The sequence below is a fragment of the Cynocephalus volans genome, chromosome 10 (genome assembly GCF_027409185.1).
Source record: "Cynocephalus volans isolate mCynVol1 chromosome 10, mCynVol1.pri, whole genome shotgun sequence".
Taxonomy (NCBI): domain Eukaryota; kingdom Metazoa; phylum Chordata; class Mammalia; order Dermoptera; family Cynocephalidae; genus Cynocephalus; species Cynocephalus volans.
In genome coordinates this window covers 110,945,820-110,966,658 of record NC_084469.1, presented here as the reverse complement: position 1 = coordinate 110,966,658, position 20,839 = coordinate 110,945,820, and the positions used below count along the sequence as shown (strand labels likewise).

Here is a 20,839-nt window from a genome sequence, read left to right as displayed (position 1 = left end):
TGTGCACTCCTGGGGAGTGGAAGGGAGACGTGGGGCGCGGCAGGAGTGGGCAGGACAAGGGTGCCTGGGTGGAAGGCAGATTTCTGTGCTGCTGCCCATACAGGAAGGTAAAGACTGAAATATAGGGCCGGCCTGTGGCTCACTTGGGAGAGTGTGGTGCTGATAACACCAAGGCCTTGGGTTCGGATCCCTATATAAGGGATGGCCGGTTAGCTCACTTGGGAGAGCGTGGTGCTGACAACACCAAGTCAAGGGTTAAGATCACCTTACTGGTCTTTTTTAAAAAAAACAAAGACTGAAATACCATCAGGGAAATTTCTTTGTATGTAAGAACCTATCCTGTGCAACCTGGTAAGAAATTGTAGGAACTCTTGTGGACTAAGAGTCAGCAAACATTTCCTTACAGGATTGGATAGTAAATATTCTAGGGTTTGTGGGACAAGGAGCAGAGTTGAGGATACTATGAGATGTGTAATCCAGCCATTTAAAATGCAACCATTTAAATTTAAACAGCACTCTGAGCCTGCTGGTCACCACTCTCAGCCATATCAGCCCTCTCCCTGCTGCATGTTTTATTTTGCCTCTTTCATTGCCCTGAAATCAAGGCACCTCACCTGCCTGCCTACTTCTCAGAAACCACATGTGTATCCAGACATAGGCACACCGAGATGGCTCGGGTGGCACCAAACCGGCAGTGCTTGTCCCATCTGTAGCCTAGCCGCATTGTCACCCCACCTGACACTGCTCAGTGTTGGGAGGAACATCATTATATGGAGAGAAGATATTTGAAGTGATGACCAGCTTCCAAAATTTCAAAAACACAACAAAAAGCAAACAACCTGATTCAAAAATGGGCAAAAAAGTTGAGTAAATATTTCTCCAAAGAAGATACAGAAATGGCCAACCATGTGACACTTTTCAGTGCTCCATCACTGATCGTCAGGGAAACGTGGATCAAAACCACTGTGAGATGTTGCCTCACACCCACGAGGACAGCTAGAGTCAGAAACCAGAAAATAAGTTTTGGTGAGGACATGCAGAAATGGAGTCCTGTGCACTGCTGATGGGAATGAAACACGATGCACCTGCTGTGGAGAAGAGTTTGCAGGTTCCTTGGAAGGTTCAAGGTAGAGTTACCCTCTGAGGCAGCAGTTCCCTTCCTCGGTACGTATCTGAAAGAATCGAAAACCTGCATCCACACACATTTTTGTGCACCCATGTTCCCAGCAGTTCTGTTCACAACAGCCACAAGTGTTCACCAGTGGATGAAAGGACTGACAAAATGTGGTGCGTCCATACAGTAATACTCAGCCTCAAAGGGAGGAAATTTCTGACACGTACTACAGCGTGGATGAACCTTGAGGACATGGTGCTGGGTGAAGTAAGCCAGTCACGAAAGGACAAATACTGTATGATGCCACTCATAGTAGGGCCCTGGCATAGTCAAGTTCATAGAGACAAAGAATGGTGGGAGATGGGACAGGGGAATGGGGGTTGGTTTTTAATGGGTGTGGAGTTTCAGTTTTGCAAGATGAAAAAGTTCTAGAGGTGGATAGAATGCCACTAAAGTGTACACTTAAAAATGATTAAGGTGGTGAATTTTGTTATGTGTATTTTACCACAATTTTAAAAGATCAGGGATTCACAGAGATACGTGGGGTAATTGATGTTAGAGTACTCTCTTTGCATTAAAGTCCAAGAGTTGATTCTGATTTTTCCTCTCTGAAAAAAATATTTCTTTTTTTCAAACAAAGTAAAGTGTGCAGTCTTCTTGCCATTAACCTGGTGGTTGCCTTCCTGAAAGAAGTATTTTAAAGCAGTTCCAGACACTGAGATAGGGTTGCAGTCTGGGCTGGAAGAACTGCATACAGGTGTTCCTAACCACCCAGACATACCTTTGTGATGTCTGTGATGTCCCCTAGCGGACTCCCCCTCCCAGGAGAACCCCTGACCCTCAGTTGGCGCAGGGGTCTGGTCAGCGACAGTGGGCAGGCCAAGTGCCTATGTGACCCGCACGGCCTCTGCCACCAGAATCAGGGCTGAGTTCTGACAGGTATCCCACATTCCTGAGGCAGGAGCACTGGGATGAGGGGCTTCCTTGGGTTCTGTGCCTGAGGATGGGGGTGTGGGGAGGCAGTGGACGAAGCCCTTCATTCACTTGACGGGCTTTGGTCCTCCAGCGCTGGGATGCAGGACCTCTGAGGGACAGGCCGGTACAGATAGACTCTGGGGGCTCCTGTCACTCATCCCTTCTCCTTCATTTTGACTGTGTTCTGTCACCATACGATGCTCTGCTGCCTGACCCAGCCTCATGTTGGGGTTAAGTGGCCTGTGGGAGCTATGATAGGGACTGTTGACCAAGTCATCTCAAGCTGTGGTTCCTGGGGGATGACATTAGGGTCTCCTGTTCCCCTTGGGCCAGCTGACTCTGCATTCCTGACTGGATGTGTGATCTCAGTGCAAGTGTCCCATCGGTTGGTTCCTTAACATATGCCTTTGCCGCCGTGATGTATAAAAGGTGATACCTTCAGCGAGATTATGGCCTGAATTAGGAAGGTTATCTTAACATTCGATTTCTACTTTATAATCTCATCCTTGTGGAGAAGGGGAGGTGTGAGTACACAAGGTTGGTGGCTTCTTCACATTTCCAGGGATGACAACCTTTACTTCTAGTACTTAAAGAACCTCTCACTGCAGTGAGACTCCAGTCCCCCTTGTCTGTTATTGGGCAGCTGTCTCCAGGGCGCACCATCATCAGTTTGTAAAAGTTGTCTTGCTCCTTGTGGTTGGTCCTCAGTCGTGGGAGCAGAGCGTTTTCCTCAGCATCCTTATTATGGGCCATGGATGTGGCTCAGTAACGAAGTGGAAGTGAGACTGGAACTGTGGTGGGTGGGGTGGATGCCCCAGGGCATCAATGCCCTGAGCAAGCTGAACTATCCGAAAGCAGAGAGTGGGCCACTGAACTGTGGCTACTTGTTTGGGGAGGAGCCATGGGCTGGGCTGAGTCCCGGGAGCTGCAGCTTTGCTTGGGTGACGCTGCCATTCCGCTGTAGGTTGGACCTGAGGGCATCCTGCAGAATGGGGCTGTGGATGACAGTGTGGCCAAGACCAGCCAGTTGTTGGCTGAGTTGAACTTCGAGGAGGATGAAGAAGACACCTATTACACGAAGGACCTCCCCATACATGCCTGCAGGTGAGCCTGGGCAGTGGGTACCTCTGGCAGGGGGGCTGGGACACTCACCTCCTGGGCAGAGGGCAGTGCCTCGCACTGTGACTGCCCACTGTGACACTGGGCAGCATTGTCCTTGGGCATGAGGAAGTTTCTCAGGCCCGTGTACACACGTCAAGTCCCTGTCACCCTCTCACACCCCAAATTCACCCAGCCGGTGAGGAGGGATTCCCCTTCCTCTGGCCCCAGGCCCCAGGCCTGTGTGCCTTCTCAGTCCTGGGGTCATCCCCTGATGCCTGCCTGCTCACTCATTAGAGAGAACCCATCACGTGGGGTGAGCATTTGGGGTTGGAGGGTGACCTGAGCAGCTAAGGTTCTCTTACAGTGGGATTGCGTAGGATTCTTTAACATTTTTGCCTCCCTGGTACAGTCACCATTTCTGGAAAACTGGAAGTGATTGGTCAGTGCCTAGACTGGCATGTTGACCAAGTTTGGAATTCTCATCTTGAGCAGGACCATTCCTTAAGTTTAGGCTTATTTTTGCTTTTTTGTTAAACACGTGAGAAATTGAGACCAAAAGAGGTGAAATGATCTTGCTCAGGGCACCCGGCAGGCAGGGCGTCTTTGGGCCTGGGCCTCGACTTAGCCCTCCTGCCTGTCTTTGACACTTGTTCCTCCCTGGTCTGTGCCCACCGTGGCCCCCCGCTTTGGATGGGCACTTTTTACTTCACTTTGGTTCTCTGTCCATTCTGATTTATAGAGGTTTTCCCATCTGTGATAGTGAAGCGCTTCTGTTATTTGCAGAGATGCCGTGACGTGGTCCTGAGGAAGCTGCAGGGGTAAACTGCACAGCCCCTTGCCCTCCCTGCTGTCCCTTGGTGTCGGGGGCGGGCGGAGAGTTCTCAGCTGAAGAAAATTCTGACTTGAGACTGAATCTTGACTTTGTACACAAGCAGAAGTCTGTGGAGAGCCAGTGTTTTTGTTTTTGGTGTGTTTTCCAGAAAACCAAAGCCAGGGGTAGGGGTGGGGCCTTCTTGCGGTGAAGCCCCCAGCACAAGTTTCAGCCGCTGAGCCCTAGGCCCCCTCCACTGCAGGATCAGCATTCCTTGGGTGCACAGTGCCCCCTGCTGGAGCCCGGAGCTCACCATGACCACCTGGTCACAAATCGGGGTTCCTGAAGCCTCAGGCTAATGGGGAGAGACTAGAGTAACCTCCAGGGTGTGAGGCCTCCCTGGCATCCTGCAGGGCTCTGCCGGAAGTGGCTTTGCCCACAGCAAACCTCTTTCCGTGCATTCTCGGGTTTAGGAAGCGTTGGTCCACTGGTTTGGTTTTGTTATTGAGATTGTTGGGTTTGAGGATGTGTTTAATGAAAAACTTAAAAATGTTGTAAGAGGGAAGAATCTTACATCCTGCTAAATTAAAACCAGAGAGCAACCTTTCAGCTTTAACTGTTGATGTTTTGACTTTTTTAGTTACTGTGGAATACACGATCCTGCTTGTGTAGTTTACTGTAACACCAGCAAGAAGTGGTTCTGTAACGGACGAGGAAATACTTCTGGCAGGTAGATAATCAAACCATGCATGTGTCTTTAATCAGTGGTGCGCTCAGATTTGTGTGTAAATTATGGAAATGTTGAAGCGGAGCGCAATATAAAATCACGCTAACAAACCTGGTTTTCTTCCTCCACTGTGACTGGTTTAACTTGAAACAGATGGTGGTGTGTGAATGCCTTCATGTATTTACCTTTGATTTATCCTCTGTGGCTCTTTTTATTATGCAAGGAGGGTTGACTTAATTCTCGTTCCCAGTTTTTATTTCTATTTTTCTGCAAGAGGAGCTCCTGGCATGCCTGCTGATCTTCATTACCAAGAGGATGTTCCCAAGGCAGTAGCTGGCACCCGGGGGAGCCAGTTCCTGAGAGGGCTCGCTCTGGCCTGAGCTCATCTGAGCAGTCCTGGGGCTAATTTGGGCCAGATACTGAATCATTAGATTAAATTAAGTGCACTTGACTATCAATACTAGGCTTCCCTTCCTGCTGTTGAGCAGCAGCAGCTATAACTGGGTACTTTGTTTTGTGTTTGGGACAAGACCAGCATTCTACTCGTGCCTGAGTTCCAGGAGAGAGGCCGATGGTCTTGCCGGAGTGCTGGGACTCCTGCGCGGGTAGCCCTGGACTGACAGCTCCCCTCTAGGCTGCCATGGACGTGCCTGTGGCTCACTCCACTGCTGAAGAGAAACAGCAGAGGCTCCCGAGGCAGAACTCCAACTTGCCAACGAGGAAGCAGACTATTTCTGAAGTTCACATTTTGGAGAAAGTGACAAAAGACCATTGGCAGTCTTATTTGCACAGAGCCCCTGACCTTCCTGTGCTTTCAGGGGTGCAAGGAAATGGATGGGATGGTGAGGTGTTTCCAAGTTAGTAACTTGAAGTGTGGTGCTCTGAGCAAGGCAAGAAAGGGGCTAAGGCTTTTACAAGATTTTAAAAGAAAAGTATCTTCAGGGTAATCAAAAGACATTTGTGTTCCATTTTCAGAATATTCTGGGTGATTTAAGTGTTGCTATGTTTGTATTAGTTCCTCTCATGCAGGAAAAGCAATTAAATAAAGCTTCTCTTTGCTGGCAATCCCAGCTTCCGGTCAGCACCGCCAAGAACAGGGAAGTGTGAGTAGAAGGGCCTCTGAGAGCAGACAGCCTTAAGCAGCCGCTGCTGCATGTTCTATGCAAGGCCCGGTAGAGAGGGCCACACAGCAGCCACCTGCCTTCAGGGAGCCGCGTGTGGGACAGAGTGAAGCTGGCGCAGAAGACACACAGGAAATCACTGACTCTGGTCCACTGCCCCCTGGTGGCTGCTCCAGAGAGGAGGTGGGGGCCCTGGGGATGCCCAGAGTGGGTTAGAAGTTTGGCATCTGAACTGAAGCTTGTGACAGAGGTGAAGAGAAGGCACAGCCAGGAAGGGTCCAGGCCCGGTGGGCATGTTCAGAGTCTGACCAGCCCGCTGCATCCAGTAATAAGATTCAGAGGAGCTGGAGCAGGGAGGCCGAAGGCAGAACAGTGCGTGGGCCTGGGGAGCCCTGTGGGTTCTGGTGGGCCCTGTGGGTGGCTGGGTTGACACAGGGCAGGTTCTGCACAAGCCCAGGCTCAGGCCAGCGGGGTCCTGGCCACACGGCAGCAAGGAAGGCACCGAGACAGCCAATTTCAGACCCGGCCCCTTGCTTCCGCCATGCAGCCCCAAGCCCCATTCAGTATTTTCTACTGTACTCGGGTTTCCAATTCTTTTAGAGATCAGGTTTCTTGGCCTGCAGCAAATTAGGAGGGGCCATTGCTCCTGGAAGTAGGCACAAGGCTGTGAGCAGTGACTTGGGAAGAAGCAGCGGAAGACAGCAGTGAGACTGCTTTGGGGAGAAAAGTAGGGGCGAAGGCCTTTCACAGCCGCCTGGCAGGAAACAGGGAAACATTGACTGTCCCCTGTGGCAGCCTCGGCCCCAGGGCCTGAGGATTGGGTTTTAAAAATCAGTAACTATATGAAGTGTGTTAAGGAAGTCTCCCTTAAAAGTGGTTAGAGTTGGGATTGATTTCTGTGCTCAGTGGGGAGCCAGTTCGGGGAGGGCAGATCCCCTGAGATGCCAGATGTATGAAGTGTGACTGCCTCTGCTAATGGACCGTGAGCGGTACCGGAACTTCTGACAGGGGCCCGAGAGTCAGGAGTGGTGAAAAGGCCCACTCTGGTGTTAACTATTTATCATTTCCTGGTTCCAGCCACATTGTAAATCACCTCGTGAGGGCGAAATGCAAAGAGGTGACTCTGCACAAGGACGGGCCCCTGGGGGAGACGGTCCTGGAGTGCTACAACTGTGGCTGTCGCAATGTCTTCCTCCTCGGCTTCATTCCTGCCAAGGCTGACTCAGTCGTGGTGCTGCTTTGCAGGTGAGGGTCGCCAAGGACGCCCCCTGCTCCGCTTGCCCCTAGGGATGGCCTTTCAGCTCTAGCTGTTTTCCTGAGCACCTCGCCCTGGCCATGGCTCTGACTTGTGGAACTGAGCTTTAAAGTGGTTTCTGCCAGCAGGCGAGGTGTGAAAACGTTTGGGGGCTGGGGCTTGTTAGAGAGCTGGGAATGTTGAAGAACTCTTTTGGGGTGTGTTCTGGTTAAACCATAAAAACAATTCTGTAAAAACAAAGTCTGTTCTGAGTTTTAAGAGTTCAGAGCTCAAGTGTGTGGGGAGATGCAATCTGTTACTAACAATTTAAAGGTAATGTGATCGCATAATAAAATGTAGCGGATGGCCTCTTTGGGTGCGAGGTCAAACTTCGGGCTGGGGTTTGTGCTCATTGTGGGTTCTCCCTGCCCTCTGGGTTCTGCAGGCAGCCCTGTGCCAGCCAGAGCAGCCTCAAGGACATCAACTGGGACAGCTCGCAGTGGCAGCCCCTGATCCAGGATCGCTGCTTCCTGTCCTGGCTGGTCAAGATCCCCTCTGAGCAGGAGCAGCTGAGAGCACGGCAGATCACTGCTCAGCAGATCAACAAGCTGGAGGAACTCTGGAAGGTGAGGGGCTGCTCAGGGGGCAGATCTGCCCCTAGCAGAAGAGCAGGGGAGTGTCTGCACAACCAAGTGGGACTTGGGAGATTCTGGAAGGAATGCCAAGGTTAGCCTCTGCAGCCTCTACCTAGAGTGGCTTCAGGGGCAGCTCCCAAGAGAGTTCCCTCAGCTCCCTCGTGTTCCTGGCAGGCAGCTTGGAGTGTTTAGGGAAGGTAGGGCCTCCCTTGTAAGCAGCATTACATACCTGACCTAGAAGAGCCTGGCCTTTGGGAAAGGACAGCTCTGGTTGTTGGGGTTTTTCTTTTCTTGCCAGGGTGGGGGTACGCTGTGGAGGGAGGAGGACCGGCCTGAGCAGACAGGCAGGACCTGAGTGCATGTGAGGGCGGGGGTTAGTGTTCTAGGGGAGAGGGCTCTGGGTTGGGTAGTGGGGTTCCTGCTCCCATCCACAGACCCACAGGTACCCCCACTCCTTCTCCATGGAAGCCCTTCTTTGGTCCTGGCTGTTTAGGATTTTGTGATAAAGTTCTAATAACTAGATGAGAAATTTGAATGCAGCACCTGTTCAATCAGAAATTTCTAATAGGAATTTATCTCACTTCAAGTGCAAGTCAAAATATTTTTCAAGCATTGTCTAGCTGGGTAAGTTTCCACGGTGAGCAGCTCAGGTGCTGTTCTGTCCCCCAGTGCAGAGCTCACTAAGGGGCATGAGCGCCAGGGGAAGAGCAGTGTGACTCCTGTTGGTCCAGCTCAGGGTCAGCAGAATGTGGCAGCTGGGCCTCCCCTGCTGTTGACACAGGAGCAAAACTGTGGTTTCTGGCAGCTGGGAAGAAGGGTTGGCTGCTCTCTTTCACGGGCCAGGCGTTCTCGGAGAAGGCAGCCAGGTCTGTGCGTTCCCTGTGTTGTGGATCTGTGTGTCAGGCTGTGTACTAGGGCTTTGTACCAGTTCGACCTGGCTGCTGGAACTCTGTCTGGGACAGGAGCAGCTGCTGAGGTGTGCAGGCATGGCTCAGGCTGTCGTCCAGCCCCTGTGTAGCGTGCAGTTCCTGTCACCAGGCTTCTCCTCGTGGGGTGGGCACTACTGACCACCTGGAGCGGCACCAGGCGCCCCTCTTCATAAAGCCATTGGCTTATTCCGGGAAGTGGTTTGTGTGCTTGTGACTTGGGCCTTCTAAGCCACTGTTCATTTGCATGTAGGTTAAAACAGGTTTGAGCATGATGCTGGTTTTCTTGTCTTCTAGGAAAATCCCTCTGCTACCTTGGAGGATCTGGAGAAGCCGGGGGTGGATGAGGAGCCGCAGCACGTGCTCCTGCGGTACGAAGACGCCTATCAGTACCAGAACATATTCGGCCCCCTGGTCAAGCTGGAGGCCGACTACGATAAGAAACTGAAAGAGTCACAGGTGATGTGGTGTGAGCAGGAGGCTTTGCAGTGGTCTGGGGCTTAACAGAGCATCTCTACTAAGGTTTGGGGGGACCGTTTTCTCTTCAGGCTGCAGAAGCTGATGGGGGTTGGACGTGGGAGTGATCTGTAGGCCCGTGCCCTGGTCACTATGAGCAAACATAGGCCTGGTGTTTTCTGGTTTTAAGTCCAATAAAATTCCCTCGTGGTCAGGTTCACAGCTTTTCCCACAGCTGCAAGAGTTAGACCTTATGCCAGCACCCATGAAGAGTGTGTCCAGGAAGCAGGAGGCCCGCAGCCGTCCATCCCCTTCTCTCCCTCCTACAGTCATGCTCGCCCCCATGGCCCACGGAGAAGCCGCCTGTCGTTTGCTGTGATGTCTCCAGTTGGAATCATCTTGTGGGGCTTTTGGGGTTCCTCCTTGATTCTCTCCCAGATGTGTCCTTGTTGGAATCCGAGGCTGTCAGGTGGTGCTCGCTGCACCCCAGTGTCATAGCGCAGCCTTCGCAGGCTCACAGCCGGGCATGTGCCTTGTGGGACCCACACGTGTGGTATCCAGGCCCAGGTCTGTGTTAAAGGCTAACCAGGGCTCTTATTTTTCATGTGCTCAGACTCAAGATAACATCACGGTCAGGTGGGACCTGGGCCTTAACAAGAAGAGAATCGCCTACTTCACTTTGCCCAAGACTGACTCTGGTAATGAGGATTTAGTCATAATTTGGTTAAGAGGTGATTTTAAGTTTTAAAATATTTGTGACCGTAGTAGCATAAAATTCCTAGTGCCACCCTGTAAAGTGTCCCTTGAATTGAACTCTTCGTGGTGGGAGCCATGATGTGTTGAAACGCTAACTCTCTTGCCATCTTTTCCACGGGAAGACATGCGGCTGATGCAGGGGGATGAGATCTGCCTGCGCTACAAAGGGGACCTGGCGCCCCTGTGGAAAGGGATCGGCCACGTCATCAAGGTCCCCGACAGTATCCTTCGTGTGTGGAGGGTGGGGCCAGCCTGGTGGCAGAGGAAGGACAGGCCTTCAATTCCCCTCATGGCAGCAGCTGGGCCAGAATCTCCTGCTTTTATGGTGGGTGCTGGTGACACGGCCCTTCACTGCTCTCAGGAAAACCCCAGGCTCTTAATCTTGGCAGGGAAAGGTGGTTGTACAGTTACTTTCCCTGTGCCCAAGTGGTGTACTGTTTGTGCCCGTGGTGGGAGCTGGCTCCCTTTCTCCATGTGCACATGTTCTGGGTGAGGAGCAGTGCCTCCTGCTAGGCTGAGGATGCACCCAGGACAGGGCTGCCTCTTTGAGTGGTGCTTGTTGAAGGCCTCTGAGCCCTCTGTTCAGTTTTACTTGGGGTGCATGGGTTGTATAGAACTGTTAAGAACATCTGCTGGACACAGCAGGGCACTCCCAGCTCCATGTCCTCTGGCGCATTTGTGGCTGCTCACAATCTGCAGCAGAGGAATGCGGGGGCTGACCAGGGAGCCAGGGCGTGGGTTTGTCGTGAAGGCAGAATCTACTGAGGACGCTGGTCTCTGGTCATGCGTTGGTCCTGCAAGTTTTTGGCATCCGTGTTTAGTGCAGAGGAGGGGTCTCTTAAGAAATGGGATGAGTGCTGTTTAAAGACCACGTACCCAGGGCTCCTTGGAAGGGTGAACATGGCTTCTGATGAGGATGCGGACTTAACTCGGCGGCGCAGATTATGGCGATGAGATTGCCATTGAGCTGCGGAGCAGCGTGGGTGCACCTGTGGAGGTGACTCACAACTTCCAGGTGGATTTCGTGTGGAAGTCGACCTCCTTTGACAGGTGCGTCTGCCCTCTGCCTTGGGGTTGGCGCTCACCCTCTGTCCTTGGGGGTCTCTGCCTGCTCCGTCGCAGCAGAATGGGTGTTCGCAGCTGGCCGAACCCAGGGCACCAGCTCTGCGTGTGGCTGACCATGCTCTCCTTACAGGATGCAGAGCGCGTTGAAAACATTCGCTGTGGATGAGACCTCTGTGTCTGGCTACATCTACCACAAATTGCTTGGCCATGAGGTAGAGGACGTCATCATCAAGTGCCAGCTGCCAAAGCGCTTCACAGCCCAAGGGCTGCCCGACCTTAACCACTCTCAGGTTCTCACCCTTGCCAGGCACTAGGGCCTCACCTGCATGGCCTGCGGGAGGGTGTGGGGAGGGACACCAACCCTAACAGCCACTTGTATCTGAAGGTTTATGCCGTGAAGACTGTGCTGCAGAGACCACTGAGCCTGATCCAGGGCCCGCCAGGCACGGGGAAGACAGTGACCTCAGCCACCATCGTCTACCACCTGGCTCGTCAAGGCAACGGGTAGGGCTCAGCACGGCTTCTGCAGTCGGGAGTTCTGTCTGTTGAGAGCCTCAGGCACTTGTGTGTCACCCCAGCCCTGTCACACTGAGGGAGAGCAGGTGGTGGGTAGCATCCCTGTGGGGCTTGGCGCTCTCCACTTTCTGTGATTTTTGTCAGATCCGGCAGTTGTGATTGCTTTTTATCAGCACCACACTCTCCCGAGTGAGCCACAGGCCAGCCCGGTGATTGCTTTTTAATAACCAAGTCTGCTGTCGTAAATGCAGCGCTGGGTTTGGCGTTATCTCAGAACTATGAGGGTACCTTATGTGTGGCCAGGAGGGAGAGGATGCAGAATTGAGTCGTTAGCATGACTTGTGGTGGGTAGAACTGTGAAAACTGGCTGGGGACATGGGAAGCTCTGGGCTGTCCGAGCTGCAGCTTCTTCAGCATTGAGAGCTGGCTCCCTGCCTGTGGAAAACGCAATCTGGGTTCTGTGGTTTTCACTTAATTTCCTCTGGACAGACACTGAGATGTTCGCTCGTGTTCTAGGCCTGTGCTGGTCTGTGCCCCAAGTAACATAGCTGTGGATCAGCTGACTGAGAAGATCCACCAGACGGGGCTGAAAGTCGTGCGCCTCTGTGCCAAGAGTCGTGAGGCCATTGATTCCCCGGTGTCCTTCCTGGCCCTGCACAACCAGATCAGGAACATGGACAGGTGGGTGTGGAACTGTCCCCACCCAGTTGGTCACGGGGCTGCTGTGTGTGGCGCCTGCTGACCACTGTGTGCTTACAGCATGCCAGAGTTGCAGAAGCTGCAGCAGCTGAAGGACGAGACTGGGGAGCTGTCGTCTGCCGACGAGAAGCGCTACCGTGCCCTGAAGCGCACTGCTGAGAGAGAGCTGCTCATGGTGAGCCCGCCTTGTGCTGCAGCTGGGACGGCCTGCGAGCCATGGGCATGTCTCTGGTTCCTCTGGGCCAGGGGACCTATTTGATATGTGAAGCGTACGATGGCATCTTCGGGTCAGTTTGTTTTGCATTTGGGAACTGTGATTCCTCTTCATCTGCCCTCTCCATGCTCCCACAGTTAGGGACATTTTGTTGCCTGGAACACGGTTTTCCAGGTAGTTTCCACTTCCACCAGCCTCGCTGTGGCTGGCACCTCTGGAACCTGGCGCACATGCCTGGGAGTGGGTCCAGAACATTCTCTCAACCCACCAAAAGTGGAATCTCTCGCCTGAGGTTAGGTTTCATGGACTCGGTGCTACCCTTTAGAGGCCATTACACAACAGGAGCCATTTCTGTGCAGAGAGGTTGCCTTAGACAAGCACAACCGTTTAGGAACTTAACGTGGTCCTAATTGTGGCCTGGACAGTGTATCTTGTCTGCATGGGATGGCTTGTTTTTATTGTTGTCAGGGCAGATGTGGCTCAGAAGAACCTCTGCCTCTCATCTTGCCTGCCCTCAGGGCCTGGTAACATTGACGGTGCAGGTGTCCTGATGCCTCTGTACCCCTTTCCCCAGAACGCAGATGTCATCTGCTGCACATGTGTGGGTGCTGGTGACCCAAGGCTGGCCAAGATGCAGTTCCGTTCCATTTTAATCGACGAAAGCACCCAGGCCACTGAGCCAGAGTGCATGGTTCCTGTGGTCCTCGGTGCCAAGCAGGTGGGCCGCAGCCTTGTTTGAAAATCAGTGCGTGTGATGCTTGAGGTTTGTTTTTACAAATGGGCTATGATGCTGTATGACGCCGCATAGAGCAAGGAGGAACACACAGTGGGCCCTCAGAGGGGGTCTTTAAAGGGTGGGATCACAGGGCGCTCATCTGTGCCTGTCACCCTCTGAGCACCTTGGTGCTGTGTCCTGAGTGCAGGTTTAGTGCTGTGACCTGCTGTTCATGTCACAGTGTGTGGGGAGCAGATGTTACCGCTTGAGTATGTGTGCCTGGGTGGTGATTTGTGGACCCAGTGTCTTTGGTCTCCTGCTAGTGGACACGCAGGCTGTGCCATACTTGAGCTTCTCTTTGTGTGGGCCTCTTCCCACAGCTGATCCTCGTGGGTGACCACTGCCAGCTGGGTCCGGTGGTGATGTGCAAGAAGGCGGCCAAAGCTGGGCTCTCACAGTCGCTCTTCGAGCGCCTGGTGGTGCTGGGCATCCGGCCCATCCGCCTGCAGGTTCAGTATCGCATGCACCCTGCACTGAGTGCCTTCCCGTCCAACATCTTCTATGAGGGCTCTCTCCAGAATGGCGTCACCGCAGGTAACGGCAGAGGCCTCTGTGGGGAAGGGGCATTAAGGGAACGTAGCCTGGGGAGGAGCCCTCCCATCAGTTTCTTCTTAAGTGGCTTTACGGAGCAATTACTCACGTCTGGGGGGATCTTTGTGCGAGGTCTTGGCAGTGTGGTCATGAGGGACCAAGGGTCTGCTCTGGAGTATAGGGCATCCCCAGGGTGTGGGCATGGGGAGCCTGTGTCCTCTCTATAATTCAGAGTCACTACCAGAGCTCCCACAGTCTTATGCACAGCAGCAAGGACAGGCGTCCCGGAGCACCCTCCCAGGCCTCACTTCATGATGGGCTTTAAGTGCTTTACAAAGTTATGAAGATCAGCTGTTCTCAAAACCTTCCCTGAGGTCAGACTACCCTGATAATAACACAGAGGCATTGTTTGCCCTTTTCACTGTGCTGCCGCTCATGCTGTTAGTGACCGGCTGGTGCCTCAGTGGGAGCCAGCACGGTGCCACCAGACTGCCAGGACCTGCGGCGTCATCACCACCACAGGCTGCAGTAAGAGATGCCCTGGAGGAGGAAGTGCAAGGTATTTCTTTTACTAAAGCCTGCAGCACGGCCTCTTCACATGCAGTGTGGCAAGACAGAAGCCAGAGTGAGACGCGAGGTGCCTGAAGCAAGGACTCGCACACGTGCCCGGCTGTGTGTGCTGGGGGACGCGCAGGTGGTGTCCTGAAAACGATCCAGGCAAACCTGTGGCGTCAAGGAAAACAGCTGGCAGTGTGTGTCGCCAGTGATAAAATCTGAGGATCCAAACGAAAATGAGAGTTCTGGAAAACTTAACATTGCCTACCATGAGTCTGGAGAATTCTCAGTGCTTAGTGACTTTTCTGATGAGATCTGTGGTGGTGACAAATGAGATGTTTTTATTGTCTGTGAGATCGGTCAGCCTTTAGAAGACCTGCTTGGCTAGTGGGAAGATATTGCCTGAGTGACCAACGTAGGGTGTTACAAAGTCATAACAGGGCCAGAGACTCCGCCTGTGGGTCAGAGGAGGAAGTGAGAAGGGTTGGAACTGGCCTGCAGGAAGCCCTGTGTTCAGCATCAGTGTGGCGTCAGGGACAGGGATCCACAGTCACCTGGACCTTCCCATTCTGTGGAGCCCGACTCTCCTCACCTTCGAGGGAGGTGCTACGGGAGACCAGCCAGTAGCAGACCCGAGGACCCCGGAGAGTAGAAGGAGGTGTGGGAGTGGGAAGCAGGACCAACCTGACTTGTTTTTTGGAAAATGTGGTTATTTTTCATAAAAGTTTAACATGTAATGAGTTTATTTTTAAATGAATTAATAGGTATTTAAATTTTCTTTGTTTTAAAATACTGCAATCCACATAAACAAAAGCTGTTTCAACCTTCAACTTTTAAGAGTGTTCAGTGTTGGTGAGCCACTGACATGGGGTGTTGTCGGCTCCAGCAACCTGCCGTGTCAGCGTTGGTGAGCCCCACTGATAGGAGGAAACAGGCCTGGAGCTCGCACCCCCATCTGGGGCCACGCTGCTGCCACATGGTGTGGGTCCTGGAGTCGCTGCTGCTGTTAACAGCACAGCAGCACTTGGAACACTGCTGTCACTGTTCCCTGGCGAGGCTAGAAAAGGCAAGGCCACAAAGGCCTGGCTTGTGACTGTGAGGCATCCAAGCACTGTTGGGAAAGGCCTGGCTCAGACCCTGGCCGCCATACCCTTCCTCCTCCATGGCTGCCCCCCAGGATGGGAACTCGCAGAGCTGTCTCATCAATGCGCAGCGCGAAGTTAGCACCCAGTGGGTATGTTTTACGAAATTTGTTATTGAAGTGTAAACGTGCTGGACCGCACCTGTGCAAGCAGTGCCTGAACCCCAAACCAGGACCTGACCAGCTCCCGGAGGCCACCTTCACCCCTGAGGGCACCCAGGTCTGTGTAGCATTGGAGCCACCATACCCACTGCTGAGGGCCTGGCGCCTGTGTTTGTCCAGGTATCTGCAGCAAGCCAGCCTGGCTTGAATTCCGTCCGTGTGTCTTGCTTCATTTTCAGCCCAACACCAGGGGTCACAATGTGCCCTCGTGCCTCTGGCTCCCTCTTGTTAGTGTTAGGCTAGTTCCCTGCAAAAACCCCACTTCACTCACAGTTTTTCTCGAAATTCCTGATGGGGTGGGTGTGGCACATGTCAGTTGACAGGCTGATTTTAAAATTATAAGAAGTGCACGGGACCAAGAACAGCCAGGACGAGCATGAGAAACCCTGCAATGGTGGCAGCTTACATCATGAGATGTCACCACTCCCCAGCTGCAGACACCGTGGCACTGTCTCACCCACAACGGAGTGCTGAGGCAGAGCCCTCTGTCCAGGTCCCTAATCGGTGACAGGCAAGGCTGCAGGGCAGCAGGATGGGGTCGGCTCAGCAATGTCATACACAAGTGAGCTCCAGGGGCTCATGGATACTTTATGGCGCAGCAGTGAAGCTCCTAGAAGAAAACAATATCTTTATGATCCTGGGGTAGGCAAGGATGTCTTAAACATACTGCAAGAAGTACTAGCCAACAAGTACTTGTTCAGTCAGTGAGCCAGCTTTGTGCCAGGCAGTGTGCTCGGAGTGGTCTCTGTACGCCCTTGCTCAATCCTGGGCGTATTGGGCTGGGAGACCCGCTCAAATGGCCTCGCCAGGCCCCACCCGCCTGGGTCTCCTGTCCCGGAGCCTCTACAAGGTGCACTGTGGTTTTAGTTCTCTAATGTGAAGTGTTGCCTGTTTGCCCTGCCCCAATGACAGCGGATCGTGTGAAGAAGGGGTTTGACTTCCAGTGGCCCCAGCCTGATAAGCCAATGTTCTTCTACGTGACCCAGGGCCAGGAGGAGATTGCCAGCTCAGGCACCTCCTACCTGAACAGGTGAGCAGGGTGTGCCCATAGCATCTGCTTCAGCATAGCTTGTTGAGTGGTCGCTGACCTGTTTTGTTTGTTTTTTAACATGGTACTGAAGTTTTTTTCTTGCCATCCTCATCCCCATTAGTTCAGACTCTAAACCAATAGCATGTGGTCTCCACCTCGTTTTTCCAGTGCATTTGTTCTCATATGGGGTGGGTATTTTCTACATCCACCTGTGAGCCTTTTCTGTTCCTCATGGCTCCCTAGTAAAGGATGAGGAAGCACAGCTGTGCACACACTGGGTGTGGGGCAAGCGATGCTGGCGGGGCTCCACGGTGTTGCCCTTATTCTGAGCTGTCACGGTGGCACTGTCACCCCTGGATTGTAGTACATTTACATCAGGCTGAAGAGGGAGCTACCCCAGCACCTCCTGCTGCCCCACCCTCAGGGCTCAGGGTCCCATGTGTGGAGCCCTGAAAGCCAATTTTTTAGGACGGAAGCTGCAAATGTGGAGAAGATCACCACAAAGCTACTGAAGGCAGGTGCCAAGCCGGACCAGATCGGCATCATCACACCCTATGAGGGTCAGCGCTCTTACCTGGTGCAGTACATGCAGTTCAGTGGCTCCCTGCACACCAAGCTCTACCAGGTGCGCCATGCTTGCCCGTGCACACGGTCGGGAGGCGTTTCTGGGTTGTGTGGTAGATGTTGACCTATAAGTTAGCTGACCTGAGGGCAGCCTGTCCCAGGTGGAGCCCATACCATGCCTGGGCAGCCTCTCAGGAGGACATAAGATAACACATTACCAGTATCCCTGCTAGGGTCTTGCATGGTCAAGAATATGTTCCAAGGGTCAGAAACTCGGTCTGAGATTCGTGCATAGAAGTGTTTTTCTTAGGATATTTGAAACAACCCCAAGGTCAAATAGGGAAACAGCTGTTGCCAGCTGTACAGTGGATGTTAGGCAGGTTGAAGATGGCGCTCACCCCTTTACTAAGACCTGGATGAGATGCCCACTGTGTGTGTTGCAAGGATGCGGGAGTCTGTTCTTTCTTCACATGGAATGAACCAGAATGCAAAGCCCGAGTGCCCACACTGCAAGTGGCTTCTTGTCTGCTCTTTGGCTGCTGTCTCGGTCTTTCTACATGAGCGTGTGTGTTGTTGGAAAACAGATCACCCTGGCTGTGAAGAAAACAGTGCAGGAAAGGGCGGGGGGGACAACAGCCTCCAGGCGCAGCGGGTGCACCAGGCCCTAGGCATCAGGGATGTACCCTGACACATTTCATGTGTTTTGGGGGGTCCTGGGAGCAGCCTGCTGGCTGATGACGATGCCGCTGCCCCCTTCAGGAGGTGGAGATCGCCAGCGTGGACGCCTTCCAGGGCCGCGAGAAGGACTTCATCATCCTCTCTTGCGTGCGGGCAAATGAGCACCAAGGAATCGGGTTTTTGAACGACCCCAGACGTCTCAACGTGGCCCTGACCAGAGCAAGGTATGCGGCTGCTCGCTGCCTAGTGCCACTGCCTCTTAATGTGTGTCCCACTTGGGCGGCACGAGCATTTATGAGTCTGATGTTTTTTGTCCTATCCACTTTCTCTGGTTCTGAAATACAACTTTCCTGAAATGATAATAGAAGGGACCCCAAGAACAAGGTGGGCACTGTGTAGGTCCCCACATAAAACCAGACAGCAGCTACCCCCTGACCAACTGGAAGCCTAGGGCCTAGCCCCGCGGCTCAACAGATCACACGGGAGAGAGCCGGTTGTTACTTCCTGCTCCTCCAGGTCCCAATTTGTTTTAGTTTTTTGCGCCCTTTCTAAGGCGCTCTCTTGTCTGGTGACTAATATTAGGTGGGGTCCCCAACACACAACCACGTGGGGGTGAGTTAGAGGAGCCAGTGCCCCATCCAGAGTTCTTAGGGGGCTGTTAATGCCCCAGTACCTGGGAAGCCAACCCTCAACTACAGGCGAGACTTTGTCTCTGGGTTCATCTGCTCAGGTGGATGTTTGAGGGTGGGCTGTTCAGAAGCCTCCATAAAACAAACCCAAGGCAGAGTCAGCAGCTCCCGAGCCAGAGCCCACCTGCCTCCCTGCTTACCTGGGCTGTGCCTCTCAGCATGTTGGCTGGAGTTCAGTGTTCTGGGCTGGGCCTGGCCTTTATGATGGGGCTGGTGGTCCCCCCAGAGCTCCATCTTGCTGTGCGGGTAGGGGACTGCATGCTTGCAGTGACAGGAGAGCTTCCTGGGCCTGGGCTTCTGTGGCTTTGGGTTTGGAGTTTGGGCGGTCTTGCCTCTGGCACAGTTGTACACGATGCTTAGCTCATTGTGCACCCTGCACTCTTGTAGGTACGGTGTCATCATTGTGGGCAACCCAAAGGCTCTGTCAAAGCAGCCACTCTGGAACCACCTGCTAAACTACTATAAGGAGCAGAAGGTGCTGGTGGAGGGGCCCCTAAACAACCTGCGTGAGAGCCTCATGCAGTTCAGCAAGCCCCGGAAGCTCGTCAACACCATCAACCCGGTGAGCGCCCGGCAACCACAGGGAGAAGGGCTGGCTTCTCACCTCCCTTGTTTCCGGGGCTCAGTGAGCCCGTAGGGGCCACGGAGGACACAACCCATGCACCCAGGAATTAGTGGTTGGGATCCTCTGGCCCCACCATTCCTGGCCAAGTGACTGCCCCTCTTGCTGCAGCCCTCATGTGAGCAGGGCAGAGCGGGGAGGGCTAGGACAGTGCCAGGACCCCTCTCCTCCAAGCCAGCGTTCTGGGAAGGCTGCTGTGAGCAGTGATGGTTGTGACTTGGGGGTGAGCACGAGCTGAGGGTGAGCCTGGCGCCAACATGAGTGGGCGTGATGGCATGTGGAGACCATCTCCCCCCAGATGACTCTCCTGGGGGAAGAGGTGGGAGCGCCAGCCTGAGCCCCCATTCCAAGTCTCCCAAGCCTTCTGCAGTGTTTTGACCTTGGGCTTCCTGGGAAGCAAAGTTGGGTGGCTGCACAGTGCTGCAGCAGGCAAGGATGTCTGGTATGCAGGGTGGCTGTGGGGGACTGGCAGGCAAGTCAGCAGACCCTAGGAGCCTGCATACCCGCCACCTCTGAGGCCACTGGCTCTGTGGAAAATTCCACCTCCTATTGAGATGACGAATTCCTCACCTATCTAAAACCTTGCAGGGAGCCCGCTTCATGACAACAGCGATGTATGATGCTCGGGAAGCCATTATCCCAGGATCGGTCTATGATCGCAGCAGCCAGGGTGAGTCCACATGGTGGGTGACCCAGCTGGCCTGTGTCCCTGGGCCGGGATGTTGACCTTTCCCACACCTGCAGCTTCTGCTATCCCTCCTTGGGTGGCTTCACAAGCTTTAGTGCACAGAAGCCTGCTTGACACAAGGAGCATTTCTCAATATGCCTTGTCTGCAGTCAAGTGATTGGTCTTTGATGGTTTCTAGAATCAAGACATTTCCCGAATGAGGCAGCTTTGTCTCGTCTGCCTCAGAGTGCCCTAGCCCACCACCCAGGTGGGGCACTGCTGGCTCTGGGTCTTCCTGGCCTCTGTCCCCGTCTTTGGTCACCCTCTTACCAGCAGGTCCCACCGCAGCCCTCCTGCAGATCTCTCTGCCTTCCCAGTGCTTCGTGTGCTCTGTTCTTGGGGAAACTGGCAGGCCTCGGGGTCTGCCGTCCTTCCTTCCTGAGGGGAATCTCTCTGCGTACCAAGGCAGAGCCCCTGCTGCCTGGACTAGTCAGTCTAGAAAGTTCCAGTACATCACCCACCGAGAGCCTTGCCCCAGTCCCTTGCCTCCTGGGGTGCCTTCTCCAACATCAGCACCATGCATGGTGTGTGTGCAACATATGGCCTTGTCATTGTCCATCCCACCGGATGGGGCCCCTTGAGGGCGGCTGCATCAGCTCCTCAAACACTTGCCCAAGTGGCAAGCCCCTTTCCTGGCCCCAGTGTTCCCCTGGGCTCATGCGGATTGTGCTCTTACCAGCAACAAAAAGTCTCTCGCAGCCCAAATCACTGAGTAGCCGAGGGTGACCCCCCCCGCCCCAGCTGCCCCGCTACTGCTTTTTGTTCCCCTCCCCTGCCCTCGAGGGCGGGGCCTGGCTCCCTCTGGCCTCCCCGGCCCTTGTGTCCCCCTAGACCCAGGAGTACCGGGGGCCTTTGCTGTTAGCCAGCACCCACCAGTTGCAGTTTCCTCATTACCAAGCTTGGGTGTGTTCTTGCTTTGGGGGAGCTTGGGGGCAGGGGGGGCGTGTGTGTAGTATGAATATAAAAATTGCTATAAAGGGCCGGCCCGTGGCTCACCTGGGAGAGTGTGATGCTG

The 20,839-nt window shown here is 53.6% G+C and overlaps 1 protein-coding gene across 2 annotated transcripts in view; it reads left to right on the top strand.

The window, feature by feature from the left end:
- The window catches only part of UPF1 (UPF1 RNA helicase and ATPase), a 33,868-nt gene that overhangs the window by 9,610 nt on the left and 3,419 nt on the right, over nucleotides 1-20,839 (top strand). The window contains exons 2-20 of one of the 2 annotated variants that reach the window (XM_063109382.1): nucleotides 3,054-3,193; nucleotides 4,642-4,731; nucleotides 6,927-7,094; nucleotides 7,529-7,709; nucleotides 8,942-9,103; nucleotides 9,714-9,831; nucleotides 9,979-10,077; nucleotides 10,798-10,906; nucleotides 11,052-11,211; nucleotides 11,307-11,425; nucleotides 11,954-12,118; nucleotides 12,197-12,311; nucleotides 12,925-13,068; nucleotides 13,446-13,659; nucleotides 16,427-16,544; nucleotides 17,013-17,169; nucleotides 17,868-18,010; nucleotides 18,863-19,037; nucleotides 19,686-19,767. In XM_063109382.1, coding sequence (XP_062965452.1) covers nucleotides 3,054-3,193; nucleotides 4,642-4,731; nucleotides 6,927-7,094; nucleotides 7,529-7,709; nucleotides 8,942-9,103; nucleotides 9,714-9,831; nucleotides 9,979-10,077; nucleotides 10,798-10,906; nucleotides 11,052-11,211; nucleotides 11,307-11,425; nucleotides 11,954-12,118; nucleotides 12,197-12,311; nucleotides 12,925-13,068; nucleotides 13,446-13,659; nucleotides 16,427-16,544; nucleotides 17,013-17,169; nucleotides 17,868-18,010; nucleotides 18,863-19,037; nucleotides 19,686-19,767 — 2,659 coding nt within the window. The remainder of the gene's footprint in view (nucleotides 1-3,053; nucleotides 3,194-4,641; nucleotides 4,732-6,926; nucleotides 7,095-7,528; nucleotides 7,710-8,941; nucleotides 9,104-9,713; nucleotides 9,832-9,978; nucleotides 10,078-10,797; nucleotides 10,907-11,051; nucleotides 11,212-11,306; nucleotides 11,426-11,953; nucleotides 12,119-12,196; nucleotides 12,312-12,924; nucleotides 13,069-13,445; nucleotides 13,660-16,426; nucleotides 16,545-17,012; nucleotides 17,170-17,867; nucleotides 18,011-18,862; nucleotides 19,038-19,685; nucleotides 19,768-20,839) is intronic. The other variant, XM_063109383.1, reaches the window with a different exon arrangement.